Genomic DNA, 23,339 nt, shown 5'->3' with positions numbered 1-23,339 from the left:
CACAACGCTGGTCTCTTTTCTCCTAGGCGCCCGTCTGCCTCTCACTCTGTCAATCTCTCCCCCAGGTTTCAGGTAAGCATCGCACTCGCAAAAGGCCATAGGCCTCGTGTAGTGGCACGTCAATCACGATCAGCCTAGTGATCAGCGGTCTCTAACGGTTCACTCGCAGCTGAACATGAACTTTTCGGAAACGCTTTCCATCCGTTGGTCTGGCTCAATGCCTTCCCGTTCGCCCAAAATCATCTAGTCATCTACCCGGCGGAACTACGAGTACGTACAAACGAGTACACGGTGCATGGTAATCCTCCCGCCTTCGTACTCGTTCGACACATGGATGAGGTGGATCCACGCTGCCGCTCCCTCCCCCGCTTCCAGCTTGCAAGTGGCCCAAGCTCCCTCTCACTCTGCTAAGGATCATCTGCTTTAATCCTTGAACCTTTCACACCTTCTGCAACCCGTTGCCGACCCTGAAGTCCTCAAATTTTGAGTTGTCACACCAATTGCTGTGGGCGCTTGTCGACTTAATGCACTGTTGCGTGTCCCTAGCCTGAATGCTGCTTGCCTCACGCGTTCGCACCGGAGACTGGGATTGATCTATTTACCATCTTCGAGAATATGCCACAACAACCGTGGAAGGACTACGAGCCCCACCGATACAGTCTACCTGGGGGTTACCTGGTACGCTCTGTTATCTATTTGATCCATTTGATAACGGCAATACGACGAACCCGGGATATCGCCAGCCGGGCCCGCTCTCTGGTGTTAGAGACATTTCGTTGTGCAGCCCCGCCAGTACCGGCGTACGGCTTCGATGGCTATGACTCTGATCGATCTTGTACGTTTCGGAGGCGCCCAGGAGACGACAAACAAATCGTTGGATGTTCGTGCCGATGCTTAAGCAACCATTGATCTAGCCCTCGGTCTGGACGGCCGCCACCGAAAAGCACGATATCGCAATCCGCCGATCCTTAAGGGTTGAGCGTGGACGGAGGATTGTACCAAATTGCTTCCGAGCTCCTTGTCTGAGGAAGTGGCTGATCCGGGTTGCCCTTCAACTTGTGGCCCCAGTGGACCTAAAGTACCCGCGCTAATCCGCAACTGTATGCAAATCTGGGGTGGTCATGAGGCCGAGCACGATCTCTGATGCACTACTCCGTATAAACCAAATAGTCTCTCCAGGCCCCGTCCCCACAATCAGCAAGTGATACCCTTTTCTCATGGGCTATAGCGCCTCTGAAGACGCGTTGGGATGAAGGGCGTCCGTCGCTTACTGATGAATTGTGCGGAAGGAGCTATATGTCACCAACTTAAATGTCGAAAATTGCCGCAACCCCCCGACCACACGACAAGAAGTCGTCGGCCGGTACTTGCGCATACCAGGCGGTCTGCGGACGCTCTCAGGACGGCGCAATACCTTTTGCTGACAATTCCAGCGATGTTTCTGAAACCGTACGGAGGCGAACGCATCTTACATGGTTCCCCGTTAGAGTTTCCTTCGAATTGGCTGACTGCCGCTCAGCCTCGAGGGACGTCTACCTCGGGAAAGTAACTTAAAGTCTTGGAACCTGACTCGACTGATCGTTTCATCCAATTGACTTTCAGCATATCACAAGACCACGAGTCTCTCTCTGTCGTGGATAACCGGCAAAGCGGCCTGTCCTCTGCTTGCCGCCACCAATGATAAACAGCCTCGAGGAGACCAATATTACAGGATCGAGCACCTGACGCAGAGTATTTCGGCCTCATCTTCTCCACGAACTCCCGTTAGCAGTTCTCAGCCCACTTCTCGGCAGCATCGGTCAAAACCTTGTGAAGACCGAGGGGAAGGCTGCAGATGGGCCGGTTCAAAAGCGACGAAAGGGCGCTTCCATTGGCCGGTGCGTGAAGGACTGAAAGCATAAGCTGCCTGTTGGGGGTTTCTCCAAATAGGAGAGATAGAAGCGCCGCCAGCCTCGATGTCTCCATTTCGTAGGTGGCTTTTCAAGATGTCCGATTTGCAGCCAGATCCAGATTTCTATGACGCTGCGGTGCACTAAATGAGAACCACTACTGCGATCTATCTCGAACTAAAATACCCTGTCGTCCTACCCGCGAGCTCTTCAGCGCATGTCGCACTCAGCGCTGCTTCGGCGGCTTGAATCTCATATCACTTATGAATATGACGTCTAGTGCAGGGACGCTCATCTCTCTCCGGAAACCGAGAATATGCAACGAATCACTCTCAAGTATTTCGTTCAAGTGCGTCTGAAACGCCTCAATAACGTTACATTGTCCACAGCACTGCTCTTCAGATGCGAAGGATGTTGATCATCAGCCACCACCTACTTCATAAATTCCTAACGACAAGCTTTGCCGGAACCACCAACCTGATTCTTTTTGGACAACTCTGAGAATTACTGGAAATATAATCCGTACAAGTATTCCTTGCTCGTGAGACCTGGACAGGCATGCGGTTCCCATTGCATTATCTAATGTACTCGAGCCACCTGTGCAAGAATGCTCGTAGTGACGGCAGACAATCAATTTACCAGTGGAGTTATTTTCAAAGGCCCCAAATCCTGCGAGGATGCATGAACTATAGGCTAGGCCTGAAGCAAATACCCTTGTCTTTGGTTCATTGTGCTCAAGGCTATTTCTACGTACATGAGGAGCGATTGGAAGCTACGAGGCGGGGTCGATCGTCTACCAGCTTTGTTGGCTAGGACAGACCAGCTTCCCTGGCGGAGGGCTGTGTTCGAAAGCCTCATCTCTCATTGCCACTGTGCTGGCCATCTTAAAATGCTGGGACGGCCCACGCCGTGCATCCAAGCCCCGAGTTGCATGCGTGTGACTTTGGAGGTCCTCCGTCTCATCGGCGCATGGTATAGCATTGAGCATTCCCGAGTGCCACTCCCGACGCACTACGCCCCGTTGTCGAATTACACAACAAATACCAACAGCGGAAAACTATTCCTTCGACGGACGGCAAACTCGGCCAAATTCCCGGACGGCAAAAGGGCCGTCAAATCTACCAGAGTCTACGCAGGTGTGCAGGTATATGTTAGTGCTGCGGAAGGAGGAATACTCACGGTGGCTTGCATCCAAAGTCGGATCTCAACGGACATCCTCAACAAGCAAAGGAGAACTGAACTGCTTTTCCCACCGTTGAGTGAGTCCTCTATTTCTGACTAGGATAATGTACAGGGCGATGCGGAAATGCGACCGCGCAGAGATCTTCGGTGTCTCGACTCGTAACGACGTCGCAGGTTTGTTGGGGTCCAATTTGCTCATGGCTTTTGGACCACGCATATGAGTCTAACTACGATGTATATGGAGCCTTGCCAGAATCGCCGTCAAGCACCCACCAGTGGATTACCAGCGCTTCTGTTTTCACAAACGTGGAGTAGGTCTTGAGAATTTTGTAAGCGTTCTCTTGTGCTCTTCGAATCGAATCCCTCCTGTCAGGGCAAACGAAAGAGTATTCTATTAGGGTGCCGACCCACGACAACTGAACCCAAATTTCCCCTCGACCACTAACTGGGATACTTGTTCCTCGTGTCTTTGTGACAGGTGCAGTCTTACTCGTACCACATTGTGACGAGCAGTCCAAGCCTGCATTTCTCGACGCGGTGTCGTAAACTGGCTCAAAATCGGTTTTTTTGTTATTTCCAACAAGATCAAGATGTCCCAAGACCTTGATCGATGTATTGTCGAGAGATTTCCAAGCCTCCGCGTCCCGTAAAACATTCCATGTGACAACACACCGCACTCGTGGAGCTAGTGGTACGTACGAACGGGGCACCCATCACCGTCCCAGAAAGAGAGCGAAGTGGATCTCGATGCAAGCTTCCCTCTTTGACATCGCTACAACGAGCACATATAGAGCACGGGAGATTAGACGATGATTGAAAGGCGAGGGCTCCATCGACTGATGTGCGTGTAATAGCAGTAGCAAGTTTTGGCATATTCCGTGCGTAGCTTTCGTTTATTGTCCATGGAGAAAGGAATGTGCTGCTCCATCAGACCATACGAGAGATTCGTCTGCTGCCTCCACAACAGACACGCACTGCCGTCCCTGATTGGATTTTCTTTTCGGGACCCTTGTCCTTGGCCTCTCCTGGTCCACGCACCTTGGGCTTGAGTGGCGTTAGTGGCGTTCGTTGGGAGGATCAGCCAGCAGCAACATCCTCTTTAGGGGGCTGGTTCCGTTGAAGCAGGTAGGCAAACACATCCTCCACCTTCTCCGAAACCTCGCTCCAAGATGGATGCAGTCACTATTGCTTGGTCCAAGAATACGTTGTGGATTACCACAAGGAAGCTCGGATTCACAAAAACCAAATTGGGAACGGACAAAAGCTGCTCCAATTCCCCCCAAGAGAATCTTGCGCATGAAAAAGCGTTCGGAAAAGAATAGGAAGAGTATTCTGCTCAATGTCATATGAGGATCAGACTGCAATTGTTGTACCAAAGAGACGGAATCGTCGGTCATAAACAACAGCACCCTTGGCTTGGGGATTTGGACGCGGAAGAGGTATACCATACTCTTTAATCAGGCACTCGAAAGGCCTTGCGCTTGGTTTGCCATGGGGCTCTTCGGCGGTTGTGCTGGATTCCTCCTTTCTCTCTTGCAGGTCCCCCCACAGGTGAAATAACTTCTCCTTCAGTGTCGCCAGGACGTCCTGGTTTGCCGTATCCCTCAAATTGCAGGCGTCCATGTTCAAGAGGAAAGCTCCATCCGTATCGGCCACGAGCAATTCCATCTGGGTCGGTCGCCTATCAGCACCGGCCGGCGCTCGAGCGTCCTCAACAAGGAGAAGAAATCGCCACTCCCATTTCAAATCCTCTGGGTTCTCTTGGGTGAGGTCGATGTCCAAGTCTTCCTCAAAGTCCTCGTTGTCGGACAATACATCAAACTGCCCATCTTTTCGTGGGGCAGCAAAGTCAGCAATGTTGTCCGGGTAGAAATCTATCACGCGGACTTTCGACTTGTATGTGCAGTTCTGGAAGGGGAGTCGGTAGGCATTGCCCTTCGCCGTGGTGCGATTCAAAACGTCTGGGTCGAGGATGTCAACAATATGCTTGCATGAAACTCCCTCGTACTGGTTACATCGAATATGGGTGTTGGATTTCAAGAGAGAGTGCTCGTGTCGCACAATTGCGGCCACGGCCTTCTCCTTCTCCTTTTCCTGTTGCAGGGCCTCCGCTTTTGCCTTCTTGTTCCTTCGGATTCTTGTCTTGGCCTTTTTGCTCTTCGGTTCGTCGTTTTGCTGCTCGGCAGCCTTTTCCCTCTGGCGCTTCTTCGTCGCCTGATCCGGGTTTCGGTAAAAAATTATGCCTTCGCTCTGCATCTTTTGTTCGTAGGCTCGTTTGCGACGCAGCAAGTCCTTCCGATTTGCATCTTCACTCCCCGCCACTTCGATCAATTCCTTCTCCGGATAGTCACGATCATCGCGGCAATTGCCCTCGAGTCTCGATTCATTCCTGTCGAGCTTGATTTGCACGTTGCGCAGGTATACGAAGCTGCCCAATTTCGCAATGTGCGTGGCAACCGAGGCTTGCCTACCCCAGCATGTGACGGTGATGGTCATCTTTCCCCAGGGACCGGGCCAGTGGTTTGACGATTTGTCCTCGATGTATCCCCACGGGTCACCATCTCGACCACCCTGGTCGTTGGAGTTTTGGTAGTCGCGGAGCCCGGCATTCGCAGTATAATCAGTCACGTAGAGCTCTGTGGTCAAGTCGTTCGGAGAGAAGACTTTACGCACTTCGCCCAAGAGATCTACAAAGATGTAACCTCTGCCATTGGTCAACTCGAGTTGAGCAAGTGTGCGGAATTTCTCTTTGCGAGCAGGAGCAGTGCCACCGTTCTCTTCCATGGTATTGGCTATTTCCAGTTGAGTCCTGGGCTGCTGCTTTGTCCATAGACTTGGATCTTCCTGCTCAGCAATCCATTTGGCGTATTTCAACTCAGCTTCGCTGAAGGGAGCAAGTGATTTAAATCCTGTGCTGGGAGCTTTCCCCTGGTATCTAGCCCTGTCCTTCAGATCTTGGAGAGAATGAATCTTCTCCAACTCGGCGGCAGGAAGGACAACCCACGAGGAAGCGCCATTCGACCACCCCGTCGTCTGGCCGTTGTAGTTATTTGTTTTGACGTGTCGCAGGATGACGACATCACCTTGGTCTCTGATATCGGGAAGCTCACAACATTGCCTCTCGAAGTAGGAGAAGAGTAGGCCCAAACCAGCTGGCCATGCCGGATCGTGTAAGGTGAATTTGATAGTGTAGTCCCGCCGGCCGCCCTGACATCTTGTTGGAGCCAGGAAGTCGACGCAGACTCCAATGATGTTGATTGCTATGGAATTTGGCTTCACCCTGTAGGCGTTGGAGAGGTCGATGAAACCCGGTGGCAAGGGGACGAAATTGGAAGCCATTAGTATATTATTGCATCAGAGAAGAGTTGTTTTTCGAGGGTTTGGGCATCGACACGCGTTCGACATAGATGGTGGCCCCTTGAGAGTCGTCGTCGCCATCGATGAATGAGGTCGCGTAATGGACGTGTCAGCGGCTGCTCAATCAGCGAAAAGCGCGACACGCGTTCACGTGACCAGTGCCAAGGAAAAGTGGCATGTGCTTCCCCGTCGTGACAAAGAGCGACTACTTCCCATACGACATCCACCCTGCGAAACTGCAACCCCCGTTTGATTTGCTTCAATTTATTTATCCACCCCGGCGCAGTCTCATCACTGACCGCCTTCACTTGCCACAATACTCAAACCCTCCTTGCACGAGTCCAGAACCTGTCTTTGGCGGCATTCCTTAGCCAACCTACCAGCCTGAAATCAAGCTTTGGAAAACTGTCCTGTCGTTGAGGCCCTTCCCGAGACGTCACAACAATCATGGCGGAAAGATATATCCCTGAACATCGGCGCACCCAGTACAAGGCGAAGAACAGTTTCAAGCCCGATGAGCTGCGCCGTCGTCGTGAGGAACAACAGGTCGAAATCCGTCGCCAGAAGAGAGAGGAAAACCTAGCCAAGCGAAGAGGTGTTCAGCGCGGGAATGGCGAGATCGGTATTGGTGGCCTCACGGAGCCAGATAGTGATGATGAAACGGCGAATATCGAAAATGAGGTTAGAATGATTCCCTTTGATTTCCTTGGGTCTGCAGGCTGACGACGGTGCACAGTTGAGCACGGAACTGCCAGAAATGGTCAAAGGAGTCTTCTCGGACCAAATTGATGCTCAGATCCAAGCCACCACAAAATTCCGCAAACTCTTGTCCAAAGAACGCAACCCGCCCATCGAGAAAGTGATCGAGACTGGTGTTGTCAGCCGCTTCGTCGAATTCCTCCGCTCCCCTCACACTTTGGTCCAATTCGAAGCCGCTTGGGCTCTCACCAACATTGCTAGCGGTAGCGCTGCCCAAACACAAGTCGTGATTGAAGCTGGTGCAGTCCCTATTTTCGTTGAGCTCTTAAGCAGCCCTGAACCAGATGTTCGCGAGCAAGCAGTTTGGGCATTGGGCAACATTGCAGGCGACTCTCCTGCTTGCCGTGACTATGTCCTCAGCCAGGGTGCCTTGAAGCCGCTGCTCAATCTCATTGCAGATGGGCGCAAGCTGAGCATGCTTCGAAATGCGACGTGGACCTTGAGCAACTTCTGCCGCGGGAAGACACCCCAGCCCGATTGGAATACAGTAAGTCACCCCCAGAATTTTCACCCAAAGTCGATGCTCACTAGGTCTCAGATTCAACCAGCACTCCCGGTCCTGGCCAAACTGGTCTACATGCTGGATGACGAAGTCCTCATTGATGCCTGCTGGGCCATTTCCTACCTTTCCGATGGCTCGAATGACAAGATTCAGGCTGTCATCGAAGCTGGCATCCCACGGCGTCTTGTTGAACTCCTCATGCATGCCTCAACCTCCGTCCAAACTCCGGCCCTCCGATCGGTGGGCAACATCGTTACTGGAGATGATGTGCAGACACAGGTGATCATCAACTGCGGTGCTCTAACGGCCCTGTTGTCGTTGCTCAGCTCTCAAAAAGATGGTATCCGCAAGGAAGCATGTTGGACAATTTCAAACATCACAGCCGGCAACTCGACTCAAATTCAAGCAGTCATTGATGCAGGTATCATTCCTCCCTTGATTCATCTCCTGTCCAATGGCGATTTCAAGACTCGGAAGGAGGCTTGCTGGGCGATCTCAAATGCCACTTCGGGAGGCCTTCAGAAGCCTGATCAGATCAGATATCTCGTCTCCCAAGGATGCATCAAGCCCCTCTGTGATCTGCTAGCTTGCCCGGACAATAAGATCATTCAAGTCGCTTTGGACGGATTGGAGAATATCCTCAAGGTTGGTGAAATGGACAAAGAGGCTGCCGATCCACGTTCCCCAGAAGGCCAGGTCAACCGATACGCACTGTTCATTGAAGAGGCTGGTGGAATGGAGAAGATTCACGACTGCCAGAACAACGCCAACGAGGAAATCTACATGAAGGCTTACAACATCATCGAACGATACTTCTCTGACGAGGAAGATGCTGGCGCTGACATCGAAGAATTGGCGCCTCAAGCTAATGCCACCGGGTTTACCCTCGGATCGAACCAACCTCAAGGCCAATTCAACTTTGCAAATGGCAATGATTCGATGGACATGTAGAACATGAATATGTGAAGCGTCAGGGAATACACCCGGACAAATCCCCCGCAAGCACAGCTGACGTTGGCGCTGTACCTTTCAAGCAGCCGCAGGCAGCGACGCAACGCACAGCCACGGGACTGCTTCACAACTCCGCGTCCTCGATATCACCTTGAAAGCATGCATTTTCGCTAGAGTTGAAAGAGAGTACCACCCTCGAAGCACCCCCAACGCGCCCCCATGTCTTTTCGCACGAGCACGGACCCCACAACTCCCTCCCATCCATCACCAGCACGTTCCCAAGATCCATCGACGACCCCACAACCAAGATGCCCCGTCATGTAACCCCTAGCTATTCGACACAGCACATCACTTTGTACCCAGCACCCAGCACCCAGCATCCGATAGAGGCGTTATTTCGGCGAAGAATGTGGATTCGGGGTGGTCGGCACGGGCGCGGAAAGAGGCAAGTATGGGAGGATGGAGAGATCAGGGAGTACCAGAAGTCAGGCAGGAAAGCCTCCACTGGTATCCCTATTGAGCTGCAGCCCCATGCCAATGTATGTCGACTGCTTTCTATGCCCAATACAAAGAATTCACAAAGTCAACCGATGCTTCTGGACTTCTGCGGCTCGCTCTGTTTTTCCCGGCATGGTAAGCTATCTCGGGCTCATCGAGCCCGAGCAGGCAACGAGCTTGTAGAGAAAATAGCAATGGAGAGCAGGCGTTTGTCCGGCATTGCGGGCAGGTCTTCTGATCAGCTGCATGATTCATTCCATGCTCTCTTGTGAACAAGCGTGCTCGGACCAGTGAGAAGGGGACATTCTCCTCTTTTCTCGGGCTTGGTGACCCTCCCTGTCGACGTCCACGATTATAGGAGTAAGTGGCCCAGAACCCCCTCGTGTCGTGCTCCTCGATCCATCAATCCTAGTGCGAGCTGATGTGCGAGATGACAAGGTGATGTAACTCCCGTACCCCGCAAATGTGGATGAGGAGATGGGAGAGGAGGTGGCAGGCCATCCAGTAGGGCCAGCCCAGGCTGAGCGAACCACCCTATCTCAGTGCATCATCAAATCAGCAATAATCCGAGCTGTTGGATGACCGGCACCTCCGCTTTTTGTCGTGGCCAGAAAGTGCGTCAAAGATTGCCCAAAACTGAGTATCGCCACGAGTGTGATAATCCAGGTAATTGCCGTGGATGACCTTCCTCAGCAGCCATATATATCTCTGGCCAACGCGAGCCCTGGAACCATGTTCGCTCCCTTTTTCTTCATCCTTCTCTACTCTCCTCTAACGGTCCCTCCAAACCTCTCTTGGACTAGTCTTCCTTCTTTCCTGCAACGTCCAATCTCGCTGTTACATAGTTATATAAGACCCAACAATACTCGACCATGTCGGCAACCGAAGTTCGAGTTGGTGGTTCAGCCGAGACCATGAAGGCTGTCAACTATCAAGGCGCCTTCAAGGTCAAGGTGGAGGATGTACCGAAGCCCACGATCGAGCATCCTGATGATGTTATTGTCAAGGTGACCACTGCCGGTACGTTTTACAAGCGGAGTTAGTGGGGGAGAGGTCACGAACGTCACTAATTGCACTGAACGTGGCATAGCTATCTGCGGATCCGACTTGCATATGGTAAGAGAACGACGTCGGAAGGAAATATACTCTGGATGTTCCACTGATGCCACATAGTATGAAGGACGCACCGGTGCCCAGGCTGGTATCACATTTGGTATGTTGGCATTTCTCGGGGACCGACTGCCAACAACGGCACTTTTGCGCTAACAGACACGACTCGAAGGGCATGAAAACATGGGTATTGTGGATGAAGTCGGCTCCGGAGTCACCCTGCTGAAGAAAGGCGACCGAGTCGTGATGCCCTTCAACGTTGCAGATGGACGATGCCGCAACTGTGAGGAAGGAAAGACAGCCTTCTGCACTGGTGTTAACCCTGGATTTGCCGGAGGCGCTTATGGCTATGTAGCCATGGGACCTTACAGAGGTGAGAACCTGTGACGTGACTCTCCAAGCCAACGTCGACTTGGGCCTGACAAGGATCACAGGCGGGCAAGCCCAATATATTCGCATTCCCTATGCGGACTTCAACGCTTTGAAACTGCCCCCTGGCACCGAGCATGAGCAGGATTTCATCCTCCTCGCCGACATCTTTCCAACGGGATGGCACGGCGTGTCCCTCAGCGGGTTCAAGCCCGGTGAGAGCATCGCCGTCTGGGGCGCCGGACCCGTCGGGTTAATGGCTGCCTACTCGGCTCAACTCAGAGGTGCAAGCCGCGTCTACGTCGTGGACAGAGTGCCCGAGAGGTTGGCAGCTGCGGAGAAGATCGGGTGTATAGCTATTGACTTCAGCAAGGGTGATGCGGTGGACCAGATCATCGAGAAGAACGGCGGGATGGTGGACCGGGCGGTGGATGCTGTCGGATACCAGGCTGTGGACACTGGAGGGAAGAAGGAACAGCCCAATATTGTGCTGGAGAATATGATCCGGGCGACTAGACCATGCGGTGGGTTGGGCATTCCAGGTCTTTATGTGCCCACAGACCCAGGAGCGCCCGACGAGGCCAGTGGCAAGGGCATGATCAGCATGAGTTTTGGCAAGTTGTTTGAAAAGGTGAGCACATTGATGCAAATTGGTCCTGGTGAAGGGGAACACCGGCACAGATGTTAACCATGGCTCCTAGGGTCTTTCTCTGGCCACCGGCCAGTGTAACGTCAAAAACTACAACCGCTATTTGCGAGATCTCATCATCTCGGGCAAGGCCAAGCCTTCCTTCGTTGTCAGTCATGAGATCGGCATCGACGACGCAGAGATGGCATACGACAAGTTCGACAAGAGGATCGAAGGTTATACCAAGGTCTTGATCCATCCGAATGGGCCGTTGTGAGCGGTCAATGCAGGCCCGTCCTTGATGCTCCCGTCCCTGCTCTCTAAGGAGGAGACGGGGGGATCCATAGGTGAATAATGATTGAAAATACGGGTTATCACGTCCTTTCGCCTTCGACAGTCTCAATAACAGACATTGTCATATCCAGCGGGTGTACGCCGTACCCCTTGCTAAAAGGGGGCCAGAAATAATAGTAGTATTACTATTGAAGGAGATAAAAGGGGCGCATAGACCAAGTGGGCCCTCTGTCTGATTGGTTTGTCTGAGTCTTGGCAATATTGGTGTCTCAACCTGGTGTCTCCCTTCTTCCCCCGTCTTTCATTTCCCGTTTCCCACACGCCCTTCCAAAGACACTGCTTCGAGGTATTCGAGGTGTCGCTCGCTCGCCAGACGGAGCACACGGTCGGCCATCCAAATGGCTTGACGATTGAGCCGCACTTGAAGCCCTTGTTTGGAGGTGGCTTGAAGCACACGACCATGCCTGTCCTTGCTGCACCAATGCATGGCGCTGGTTCCCGCAAAAACTTTCTTCATCGGCCCTCAACTGGCGGGCTTCTAACTGAACTCAGCTTCTCATTGGCAGTCGGTGTATAGGCGCCCTTCACAATTCTCAAGCCGTCCCTGTACCTGGTGTATCTAGCGCAGGCACAGATGCCGATCACGAGCATGCCTATTCCCTACTCGGTGCATCAATCACTCTCGGGGCAATTCAAGCCAATGGCTTCTGGTGCCTGGAATTGGCTGTCCCAGGAGGTCGTTCGTATCTCACGTATTACATGGATCGATGCCTTTGTCCCCGCGCAGGTAAGAACAGTCGTTCACAGACCAATCCGGCTGGTCAGTTTTTCTTAAGAAGACACGATGTGCTCTGTGCGCCGTCCTGCGTCAGATGGTGGGTGAACTGGTCTCTTCTGCTATCATTCTTCCTCATGCGACGTCGCTCTTTTTGATGTTAAGCCATTCCTTTTGCGATTTGGAGAATATGCCTCTTGTCATGAAGAAGTAGGCCTCGTGGATACCCTGCAAACTGCACCTGAAAGGCAGGTCTGAGCACTCCTAACCTTGAACATTTCACTCGATATCCGACAGCAATAAACACAGCTTTCGCCATGGTCTCCCTCACTATCGGTTATGTGTCTGGTGTCATCGCCGCGGTGGTGTTTATTCTTCAGTTTATACTTCCCAATGCCCTCATTGTCGTGCTGGTGGGCTTTCTCAAAAATGAACATACAGCCGTAACCTGGTCCGTGGTGGAGCGCAGCCTACTGAGTTCCTGGTGGTAAGTACACAACGTGTGTACCTGGGTGTTCAAGTGCTCTCCTGATTTCGACACCAGGCCCACAATCCTCCGAACAGACGCTGCCGCAAGTCGAGGGGTGGACATCAAAATCAAGCTCTTGACCTGGTTGCGACCACTGGCGCTCGGGCTGGTCTCCGTGGCGGCCGTTATCACTCCCTTGGGCCTCTACGACGACATTGTACCTGCGAAGTCTCCTCAATCTGTTAGCTTCTCGTACATTCCAGACACCAGTCCGATGGGATACGGAACGCCTCCACGGAGCAACCTTGGGTTCAGTCGGGTGTGCGGAGATTTCCTCCCCGTGCAGTGCCCCGGCACTACGAGTGTCATCACCTACGGTGGTAACGACACCTTCCTGGAAGCCAACATCACAAACGATGACTACGACACACGGATCCCCAGGGTTCTCGCCGAGCTCTACCAGAGCGGCCTCAACCACCAGCCGAAGTCGGTCTCCAGCTTCTTTGATATTGAATCCCGGTACTATTCGTTCATGTATCAGGACGGGGTCGCTCGTGGGGGCAAGTACATCGTGGACGCGTTCCGCTACTTGTCGAATATGGTCTTGAACAACGCCGTTGAAGCGGTAGAAGGGCTGGTCGTCGACACGGTCACGGGGGGCGTGGGCTTTCGCAACCATACGGCCCCTGTCGGCGTCCAGCTCGGAGCCGAGTGGACGGAAGACCTGCTCTGGATCCAGCCCGAGTCGGCCTGTGTCGACACGAACATCTCGGTCGAGTTCCAGATACCCTACAGCGGCATTGCCAGCGATGACCTGACCAACATCTCGCTCATTGATAACGGGGGTTTCGCGAACCTGGTTCAAAAATGGCCCTACGTCAATGTGACAAACTCGCAGGTCGATCTAAACTTGCAAGGCCGAGCCTACAAAGCTGCATGGATGGTGAACGCGTATACGATGCTGGTCATGAACCTGACCAGGCCGAGTCCTGATGCCTTCGGTTATCTCAAATCCAAGGTCGGCAACAAGTATCCAGTCACAAAATATCAGACGACGGGAGTGAAGCTCAATGGAATCTACATCACCGATACCTGGACGTCCATGTTGGATCCGGAAGCCTACTTGTCCAACTATACCCTGCCGACGTGCCGTCTGCCAACTATTCCAACCCATTCGGACTGACTACTTCAAACTATAGTGACATTTCGTTGCTCTGCTCAGGGGCGGGGAGGGGGGACCTTGCAAATCTCACCAACGTCCATGTCGAGTGCGGCATGGTCTTCGGGGCCGCGAAGCGCCGTGACGGCACCATAACCCTCGTCCAGGAGCCTGAAACGTGGTGGACCCAGAAGATTTATAGTTGTGCCACGGCAATGAAAGCAAGTATCAAGGAAGTCCGGTTCCGATACAACGCGACACAAGAGACTGGTAACAACCTCAATGCCTTGTCTATTGTTAATGTTAGCGATAAGTCGTATCCAGACAAGGAAGCGATGCCTCTTTGGGGCATTGAGTCGCCTGGGTACAAGATGAATAACCTTCCTCAGCTATGGGGCCTCATCTCGCCAGACCTTGAGCACTCGGTCAATTTGTCCACAATCCGGGCTCCTCAACTGTACCTCCCCGGTTACGGTGGTCAAGGTACTCTGACGACTGTCCCGGGGTTTGAAAATCTGCCCGGGGCAGATGGCCCAGGGGATGCCTTGGCAGGAGTGTACGAGTACAACAATGGCAACTCGGCCGACTATACTGGAGACACCAACATGGCCATGTATGCGCGCTGGCGCGATCTTTCCCAGTCGGCGGCGACCATGGCCACGATTCCCAACTTGGTGTGGACGGACATCGCTGCGAATATGCTGGTCGGCACGCGCAGCTGGAACTCAGGAAACCAGTTGCCTCCCAACCTCCAGAAACGTGACGATGATGGGACGACCAGCACGGCCCTCAACCAGGCCATCCTTCCTGTGACCATCTATCAGCGACAAATTCGTTATCACTGGCGATTTGCCATCCCAGCATTCTTGGCCCTGGCGCTGTCTCTCGTGGTGCTTCTGGCCGCGCTGGTGTCTGCTGCCTCTGGAAGGGGGCTTCCAGCACGGGTGCGACATTATCTTTTTCATTTGTCGTCAGGACGCATGTTGGGGGAAATGCAATATGCTGGAGAATGCGACAAGTTGGCACCGACAAATGAATGGCTCGCACGTGTGGGTAGCAAACACAGCCATTTGCGCGCTTATGTCAGTCATAATGCTAGCGGCACCGGTCGTATTAGCGGCAACAGTGGTATTGGAACCTCAACCTCACCGTTTCCTGGGCAGCACTATCACATGGCCCACAGCGTGAGCGAGGAGAAGCAGAAGGGAATGGTGACTGAGACGACCGAACTGCGACAGCTCAGCGTGGCCACGTCAGGTCATGCGAAGGCGGTAGCGCCGACCACGGGATATATGAGGCTTAATGAAAACGAACCGCCGGGATGGCGGTCACCCGGGCTCTAAAGATAAAATCTGGGGTGGTCAGCGGCAAGGCGCCAGGCGTCAGATGTCAGGCTGGTGTTGGATGAAGCTGCAAGGCTCGTATGTACGAACAATCTCGGACTGGTGCGCGGGCAGCAACCTGAGGAATCCCGGCGCGCCAAATGGGCGAATTTCGGCCAAGGTCCGCATAACGACGTAATCATGCATTGAGATTTCGGGCCTCGTGTCAGATGAGACATGGAATCAAGACCCGAAGAAGGACTCAAGGGAGGAGAGAAACAGAAATGATGGCCCATCACTAGCTGTTGTTGTGGCGGTGGTGATGGCGACGGTAACAGTGATAGGCGGGAACGGTGTGTGGGAGATGAAAATGAAGACGATGGGGTAGCGATGATGGGCAGCTTGGCGTGGGTGGGAGCAACTCAGTGTAACACGGGCTGGAGGGATTGGCCGCTGAGCGACGGATTTGCAGCTGATCTAGGCCCTGGAAGCAAGACCACGAGCACCTAACGGTGGCTTTCTTAGGGGCTGTTAGGGGCTGTTAGGGGCTCACGGGGTTCATTGGGCTCTAGATCGTTCAAATATCCGTCTCTCAGTTGGCAAGCAGCGACCGCAACGATACTTCCCTTCGCAAAAGCCAACCAACCCCCCCAATTCCTCCAATGGGGAGGACGAGCCGAACCCGTGTGGGAGAGAGAGGAGAAACAGACGGCGACTGCGCCTCTCATGCGATGAGAGGGACTCGGAAACTGACTCACTCTCTTTCTGGCTTTTTTCTATATTCTCGGAATCTCGCAACTGGAGCTGCGGCTGATGCTCGTCGTCGTTTGCTCTGCTAGATCCCGCCCACTAACGAACTTTTTGCCATGGGTCGCTATCTCCCACCTCCCACCTCCCTTCCCCCCCATCTTTCTGGTCTTGATTGTTGAGCCTATTAGTAGATTTCGTGCGTGTGTCATGGTCCGTCAAATCCGTCTCGTCCCGACAAGTGACCACCACCGATGTGCCAAACAAAAGTAGTCAATGTTAAAACATGCAGCATTCCTGGCAAACTCGCAAGGCCGTTGCTTCGTCCCTCTTCGAATAACTGACTGACTTGGTCTACAACTCTGCAATCACAGATTCCTTCTGTCTACTTATCAACTTCACTGTCCTTTAATCTTGGTCTTCTCCTCTGCAAGTGTTGCTCCTCCCACATTGTTCCTCCCACATTGTTCCCCACCATCACCTAACTCACCTCGGACCCCCGTTGTCACCCAACGGTATTGCAGTCCTCCGTACTCTCTGCCTATCGATAAACCTGCTTTCCCTCCCACCGTCTATCAACCTTCTAGTTCTGGCGAGTCGTCGTCATCGTTTCAGTCTCAGTCACTATCAACATCGTCACCACACGCTGCAGTTCAGCGACGTCCTGCCCGTCATGCAATAATAGAGGCAGCAAAATTCCCACCCCCCCGTCCCAGCTTTCGGGTTGTCGGTGAAGCATTTTTCTTCGGCTATCCTTCGAATAGAGAAGAGCGGGTCTCGTACTGGAACCATTGACTGGCCTCTGCCCCCATATCACGCGACCAAGTGCGGTGTGTCCCCCAAACCCACCGCTTTCGGCGTTCCAGAGCCTCGCAACCTGCACTCCCGGGCTTCCACGCAAACCACACACCCCCCCAAGCCATGCTTCAATATTCGCCCTCTGCCATCCGGCTCTTCCGCAACGACTCAAGTTCCTCGTCCACCGACGAATCATCAGCCAGTGCTGAGCGTGTACCTTTCTTGACGCAGGAACAGACCTTTATAAAGTGCCCAGATCTGGAAGATGGCGCTTTCTCAGATTCCGCCACCGCTACCGCCGCCGCAGTCAGCCCCAACGCCCTGAAAGGGCCCACAGTCACCTGCCTGCAAAGTTCGTCTTCTTTCGACCAACGCAGTTCTGATTTCTCTTCCAGATGGCGCTGGACAGAGACGCTGCCGGTGCTGAACAATCTGTTGGGTGGGTATCGTACGGTGGTGCATAAGGGGCACGTTGTCGACAGAACCTCATTACACAAATCCATCCCGACCACACCGCTCAGGAGAGTGCTACGCCTCCTGGCCCTGACGCTGATGTTATTGTAAGACCGAGTGCTCTTCAAAGTTGACTGGCTTGCTAATCACGAGCACAGGGGAATTCTTGAATTCATTGCACTGGCATGCGGCCTCGTCCTGTCCTTCTTCCCCGACGATGCAGACGACGAATTCGACGCATGGAACCCCTCGAAGAGTGCCTCCCGCGAGCTGGGACACTGGCCCACCGATTTCTCTGCCGATATCCAACCCGTGGCCTGCCATTCACATAATGACTACTGGCGCAAAGAACCTTTGTTTTCAGCCCTCGAGGCTGGCTGCACAGGAGTGGAGGCAGATGTGTGGCTCTACGATCAAGATCTATACGTGGGACATTCCACAGCGTCTTTGACACCAGAGCGGACGCTCCGCAGCTTGTACATCAACCCATTGGTGAAAATTCTCGATCAGCAAAATCCTCATACATCATTCCACCCCTCGCTGGACAACCCCCGGAATGGCGTTTTCGACACCAAACCCTCTCAGTCCCTGGTCCTCCTGATAGATTTCAAGAATGAGGGCCACAGGATTTGGCCATATGTCTCTGCACAGCTCCAACCTCTACGAGAGCGGAGATTCCTCAGTTACTTCAACGGCACCGACGTTGTTGATGGGCCCATCACGGTGGTTGTCACCGGAAATGCACCCTGGGATGAGGTGGTGGCCAACGAGACATATCGCGATATGTTCTTTGACGCACCGCTTGACTTGATGGGAAAGCTGACTGACAGCAATGCCGCTGCCGAGGCCCCCATTGACACCCAAGGCGGTGAGCTGGACGAGCGGTGGGGTCAAAATCAGGGCCAAGGCCGCTCCGGTGCCGCGCCTACAGATCCTGCAGTCTACTCCCGAGCCAACTCATACTACGCCTCGGTATCGTTCAACTCGGCCATCGGCTGGCCCTGGCGTGGCCGCCTTTCTCGTCGTCAGCTCGAAATGATGCGGAAGCAGATCGCGGGCGCTCACGCACAGGGTCTCAAAGTCAGGTACTGGAGCGTACCCAGCTGGCCCCGAGGCATGAGAAACTATCTCTGGCGAACCATAGTCAGAGAAGGAGTGGATTATTTGAACGTGGACGATTTGAAATCGGCCACCACAGGTGATTGGAATTGGGACAAGAAAGGTCCTTGGTTCAGTGGGCCATGGAAGTTCTGGCCCTCCAAGGCTGTTCCATGAGTCGAAAACGGGATGGGACACGAAAACAACACCGCGACATGAACATTGAACATGGATTTTCCTAGATACGACCATATGAGCTCCACGCACAAAGACGAAGGTGATGAAGACGAGAGCTTTGGTCCAGATTGACCCCATGAAAATAGAGGTCCCAAAAATACCAGCAGGTTTTCACGGAATTACAGCTGCCATTGTATGGCCGAGCCAGGCGTTGCATCGGAAACGGGACGGAGTTTTGCACAATGTTTCTGCCAGGGACACGGGCAGCATTATGATACCCAAGCTTAGAGCATACATCGGTCACAGGTTGAGTTACAATTATAACAATACTGGGCTTCACGGTGTGAGTGGTTGTGCCATCAATCCAACCCTCTTTTCCTCTATACCTTCCTTCACTTGCTCCGGCTGTGCCAACTGCTTCCCAGGCCCTTCTTGATCAGGAGGGTCGCCGTTGCCCTGGCTGAGTTTGCTCTGTCGGGGTCCCATCAATCCAAGAGATCTCATCTCTCTTCCCTGCTTTCTTGCTTCTTACTACCATAACTATCTCTTTTCGCCTCGCCGTCTACACTGTCTTTACTTACTCTACGTTACGCCAATTTTGCCTTGCATTTACTGTTAGCACATTAATCAATATGTCATCCTCAACCGTTGGTACCCCAAGAACCCCACTGCACACACTGCCATCTCTCCCCAGTTCTCGCCAAAGCACCGAAGCGTACATTTCGTCTCAAACAATGGAGAGCAACGCCGACGACATCAGAGCAAATCTCGCCCAGAATGAAGCAGAAATACCCTCACCATCTCAGACCACCGGTTTGGAAGATGCCGGTGGACGATGCACAACCAGCCCAACACCTCTGGAAGAAATGATTCTCCTCGCCAACGTTGTGCTTCTGATCCTCGGCGTCCAGGTCGTGGCTGGCACAGGGCTCATCCTACTCGCTCACTTTGGCGCCAGTGACATCTCGGCCTGGCTATGCAAATATTCGGTTGCCGGATTCTACTTCTTTTTCTTCACCCAGACGGTCGGTGTACAGATTTACTACAGGATCACTCAGCTTGCAACCGTCGAAGGGACCCGGAGACACTTGCTAAAAAAGTGTTCGCTGGGAATGATCCAAGTGCTTGTGTTCATCGCCATGGTTTTACAAACGACGCACGTGTACTGTTCCGTTTCTAAGAACATGCAATTCCAGCTGGTGGCTCTAGTGGAAGCGCCACAGCAGTAAGGCAATTTCAAGGGCAACCATGAGTACGGCAGGACTCTATTTTCATGACCCAGATGGTCGGAATCTGTGGGCCAAATTCGTATGTGGACTGGGCGAGCAGGAGGCAGGGGTGAGGGTTGTTATCAATCGACATGGAAGACTACATAACAGCATACTTGGACTGTCCCAAGGACAGTTGATCCTCCTTTGGAATTGGGCCAAATAACGAATAGAAAGAGGTCAAATCGTTTCTGTATGTTGTCGCTTCCTGGTACATCCTGCTATTAAGGTGGTGCACGTGAAAAGCTCCGATCTTCAGGCTTGGCGAGTTTGCAGCCTCCGCATCTTTTCGAAGTCGTACCAGGTCGAATCTTCACCCATCCATCGTTGAGTGCAAGTCCAGCAAATATGGCCGCCGCAGCACAGTCTCTATCGGAACGGACGCGATCGCTGTTCGGAAGCTCTTATGGTGAAGCGACCGACCCATCGTCACTCCCCGTCTCCCTCTCCTTCAAAAGAAAGGTCGAATATGAAAGCGTCCGAGAACTCCCCAAAGCCCTGGCCGAGAAGCAGGCAAAGGCGGCAGCGGCGCGAGCACCAAAAAGACCGAAGATGGCAACCGGGAACAATCAGATGGCGCTGGTGAAGAGCGAGGCGAAGCCGGACTCACAAACGCCGTCACCACAGAGCAACGGTATCGGGAGCAGTCTGATCCGCAGACCGAACATGCAACAACCTCGACCCGACTGGCACGCACCGTGGAAGCTGATGAGGGTGATATCAGGGCATTTGGGCTGGGTGCGCGCACTGGCGGTCGAACCGGGTAACCAGTGGTTCGCATCTGGCGCAGGAGACAGGACGATAAAAATCTGGGATCTGGCTACAGGTCAACTGCGCCTGACCTTGACGGGTCACATCTCCACGGTTCGGGGCCTGGCTGTGTCGCCGCGCCATCCGTACCTTTTCTCCTGCGGCGAGGACAAGATGGTGAAATGCTGGGACCTAGAAACCAACAAAGTCATTCGCCACTACCACGGCCACTTATCCGGCGTCTACACTCTTTCGCTACATCCCACGCTCGACGTGCTGGTCACTGGCGGACGAGACGGAGTCGCTCGTGTTTGGGACATGCGCACACGTTCGAACATCCATGTCCTGTCCGGTCATAAGGGCACCGTTTCGGACGTGAAGTGCCAGGAAGCAGACCCGCAAGTCATCACCTCGAGCCTGGACGCCACCGTGCGACTGTGGGATCTTGCCGCGGGCAAAACCATGGGAGTACTGACACACCACAAGAAAGGCGTCCGGGCGCTTGCTATTCACCCCAAGGAATTCACGTTCGCGTCCGCATCAGCCGGGTCGATAAAACAGTGGAAATGCCCCGAGGGCGCGTTCATGCAGAATTTCGATGGCCACAACGCCATTATCAACACCCTAGCCGTGAATGAAGATAACGTTCTCTTCAGTGGCGGCGATAACGGTAGTATCTGCTTCTGGGATTGGAAGAGCGGGCATCGATTTCAAAATACCGAGTCTCTGGCGCAGCCGGGGTCTTTGGACGCAGAGGCGGGTATCATGAGCAGCACATTTGATCAGACCGGGCTGCGGCTGATCATGGGCGAGGCGGATAAGACGATTAAGATCTGGAGACCGGATCCCGAAGCCACGCCGGAGACGCATCCGTTGGACTGGAAGCCGACGTTGGGGCGGGTCAAGTATTAAGGACTCCAGGGCTATGGTCCTCCTGCACCAGGTGGCCGACATGGCGGAAAGTGGATTGTATCGGACGGCATGCTGCATTGAGCGACGGCGTTAGAGGAAATGCTCTCTTGAAACGGGCTGGTAGGAGGGCTCTGATGGCAAGAACCGAGGGATTGAAGAAAAGCTCTTGTTGTATGGGAAATGAATATGTTCTGTGTGTGACAAGTGTATAATGGTCGATACCCAAGAAGAAGGTTTTCATCAATCTATTATGTCTGAAGCACTTGTTTGGCATTGCTCAGAACCCGGCAACGTGTTGTGGTGTGTGTCCTGTCCTGGCACAAGAAGGAAATATACCGAGTACACAATGATATAAACCCGACATGAGACACAAAAGCCCATTCCGAATCTACTCCATCTTCATTTTTGCCCTCTGCTTCGCATTTCACCCCGTGCAACCCCCCATCAGGATCGTTCGCTGTTGGCAAGTCAAGTCACACAAAAAGCCCGTGTTTTGTGGGGTTGCCGTCATCGCGTCGCCGTCCGTCAATCAGCTGCAACGAGGCTGACCGCCCCTTTGGCATTTGGCTTTTGGTCCTTTTGGGATGTTTCGTGTGACCCCCATGCTATACACATTACATGGCTTCGATGACAGTGACAATGACAATAAAAATATATGGGATCACGGCAGATCCACGACACATGTGAGATACCACTACGTTGATTCGTACCACTCCTTGGGTACTCGTTGGTAGGTGCCGGGACGACCGTGGATGCCTTCGCTACGCCTTGACCGCATATTTGTCTGGCCTTTTCCTCACCTTATTGGGACTTCCCCTCGAAGCACTCACACGGTTTCTGAGCCAACGTACCCACGACATGCTGTTCTGTATCTCCTGGCCGTCCACTTGTCCATCTACAGTCCTTTGACGGTGGGAAACCAGTACAGCCGGGAGAGAAAAACTCAGACACGTCAGAATTCGACCTGGCAAAGGCCACTGAGAGATACTCTTTTACGAGCTAGACACCTGTTTGGTCTCTTGTCACTGATACACAGACCGTGGGTACCACAAGTTATCAGCTTAATGGCAGCTCAAGAAAGCCCCAATGGACAACCACCACACAACAGAGATCTGTCTGCTCCTCCTCCTCCTCCTCCTACGGCCATGGTACTGCACCTGCCATATCTTCAGTTGGTCTGTTGGCCAGCTTGAGCTTGCTCAGGCTCTGCCTGTGCCTCAGCCTGTGCCTGTTGAGCTTGCTCCTGCTGCTTTCGCTGCTCTTCCCGCCGAGCTCGGTCTCTCGCCGTGATGGCTTGCAACTCTGCCGCCAGACGCAATCTCTCCTCTTCGCATTCTCTTTTCATTCTTCTCTCATCTTCCTCCTCATTTCGTCGCATGATCTCTTCCTCTTCTGTGAAAAGATTGTTATTGACCTCTTTTCCATGATGCTGTGTCGATCGGGCTGCTTGCTTACCTTCACCCTCCCATAACATCGACACGCCGGCGATACAGTCGGACCGGTCAGGCTGCGACCAGCAGCCTTCCCTCCCCGTCATGACGGCGACCATGTCACTGCCTTCGACCACACAAAAGGCCATCGGATATGTGATCGTGTCGCAGCTGATGATCACTTCGACAGCTCTGGCGCCGGCAGAAGTGTGACAACATGGAGGGCCATCCTCGACCGGATCCGAAACCAACTCCAATTCGAAGCTGGTGAAGAGCGCAGAGGTGATGGTGCAGCAAGTGGCGTTTTCGTCGCGCACCACCGGCAATGGGATGAACTCTCTGTACCCCTGAATACGGGTGTAGATGTTCAGAACAGGCGCCTTGAGAAGGCCAGTCTTCGTTTCAGACATGGTTTGTGGAGGCTGGTCCTAGAGCTCTTGAG

General features: G+C 53.3%; 8 protein-coding genes across 8 annotated transcripts; 6 read left to right on the top strand and 2 right to left on the bottom strand.

Annotated features, from left to right (window-relative positions):
- Nucleotides 1–4,424: 4,424 nt before the first annotated feature.
- On the bottom strand, nucleotides 4,425–6,410 carry AYL99_02240 (hypothetical protein; the record flags this gene model as incomplete). The annotated part of the gene is made up of 1 exon (XM_018833756.1): nucleotides 4,425–6,410. The coding sequence occupies one exon, from the start codon at nucleotides 6,408–6,410 to the stop codon at nucleotides 4,425–4,427; it is 1,986 nt and encodes a 661-aa protein (XP_018696380.1).
- A 465-nt stretch (nucleotides 6,411–6,875) lies between these two features.
- AYL99_02239 (hypothetical protein) lies at nucleotides 6,876–8,640 on the top strand (the record flags this gene model as incomplete). The annotated part of the gene is made up of 3 exons (XM_018833755.1): nucleotides 6,876–7,109; nucleotides 7,165–7,674; nucleotides 7,726–8,640. 3 exons carry the CDS (start codon nucleotides 6,876–6,878, stop codon nucleotides 8,638–8,640), a joined length of 1,659 nt encoding a protein of 552 aa, XP_018696379.1.
- Nucleotides 8,641–10,010: 1,370 nt separating this feature from the next.
- On the top strand, nucleotides 10,011–11,522 carry AYL99_02238 (hypothetical protein; the record flags this gene model as incomplete). The annotated part of the gene is made up of 6 exons (XM_018833754.1): nucleotides 10,011–10,158; nucleotides 10,229–10,254; nucleotides 10,312–10,351; nucleotides 10,421–10,621; nucleotides 10,683–11,248; nucleotides 11,319–11,522. 6 exons carry the CDS (start codon nucleotides 10,011–10,013, stop codon nucleotides 11,520–11,522), a joined length of 1,185 nt encoding a protein of 394 aa, XP_018696378.1.
- A 1,109-nt stretch (nucleotides 11,523–12,631) lies between these two features.
- On the top strand, nucleotides 12,632–15,285 carry AYL99_02237 (hypothetical protein; the record flags this gene model as incomplete). Its single annotated transcript, XM_018833753.1, has 3 exons — nucleotides 12,632–12,801; nucleotides 12,859–13,929; nucleotides 13,983–15,285. 3 exons carry the CDS (start codon nucleotides 12,632–12,634, stop codon nucleotides 15,283–15,285), a joined length of 2,544 nt encoding a protein of 847 aa, XP_018696377.1.
- Nucleotides 15,286–16,932: 1,647 nt separating this feature from the next.
- On the top strand, nucleotides 16,933–18,537 carry AYL99_02236 (hypothetical protein; the record flags this gene model as incomplete). Its single annotated transcript, XM_018833752.1, has 2 exons — nucleotides 16,933–17,369; nucleotides 17,421–18,537. 2 exons carry the CDS (start codon nucleotides 16,933–16,935, stop codon nucleotides 18,535–18,537), a joined length of 1,554 nt encoding a protein of 517 aa, XP_018696376.1.
- Nucleotides 18,538–19,271: 734 nt separating this feature from the next.
- Nucleotides 19,272–19,766, top strand: AYL99_02235 (hypothetical protein; the record flags this gene model as incomplete). Its single annotated transcript, XM_018833751.1, has 1 exon — nucleotides 19,272–19,766. One exon carries the CDS (start codon nucleotides 19,272–19,274, stop codon nucleotides 19,764–19,766), a length of 495 nt encoding a protein of 164 aa, XP_018696375.1.
- A 387-nt stretch (nucleotides 19,767–20,153) lies between these two features.
- Nucleotides 20,154–21,467, top strand: AYL99_02234 (pre-mRNA-splicing factor prp46; the record flags this gene model as incomplete). The annotated part of the gene is made up of 1 exon (XM_018833750.1): nucleotides 20,154–21,467. The coding sequence occupies one exon, from the start codon at nucleotides 20,154–20,156 to the stop codon at nucleotides 21,465–21,467; it is 1,314 nt and encodes a 437-aa protein (XP_018696374.1).
- Nucleotides 21,468–22,635: 1,168 nt separating this feature from the next.
- On the bottom strand, nucleotides 22,636–23,307 carry AYL99_02233 (hypothetical protein; the record flags this gene model as incomplete). Its single annotated transcript, XM_018833749.1, has 2 exons — nucleotides 22,636–22,859; nucleotides 22,923–23,307. The coding sequence occupies 2 exons, from the start codon at nucleotides 23,305–23,307 to the stop codon at nucleotides 22,636–22,638; spliced, it is 609 nt and encodes a 202-aa protein (XP_018696373.1).
- Between the last annotated feature and the right edge of the window lie 32 nt (nucleotides 23,308–23,339).

This window comes from Fonsecaea erecta (assembly GCF_001651985.1).
Source record: "Fonsecaea erecta strain CBS 125763 chromosome Unknown Scaff2, whole genome shotgun sequence".
NCBI lineage: Eukaryota > Fungi > Ascomycota > Eurotiomycetes > Chaetothyriales > Herpotrichiellaceae > Fonsecaea > Fonsecaea erecta.
Note: the sequence above shows the minus strand (reverse complement) of the source record. Positions and strands in the feature narration are given on the sequence as shown.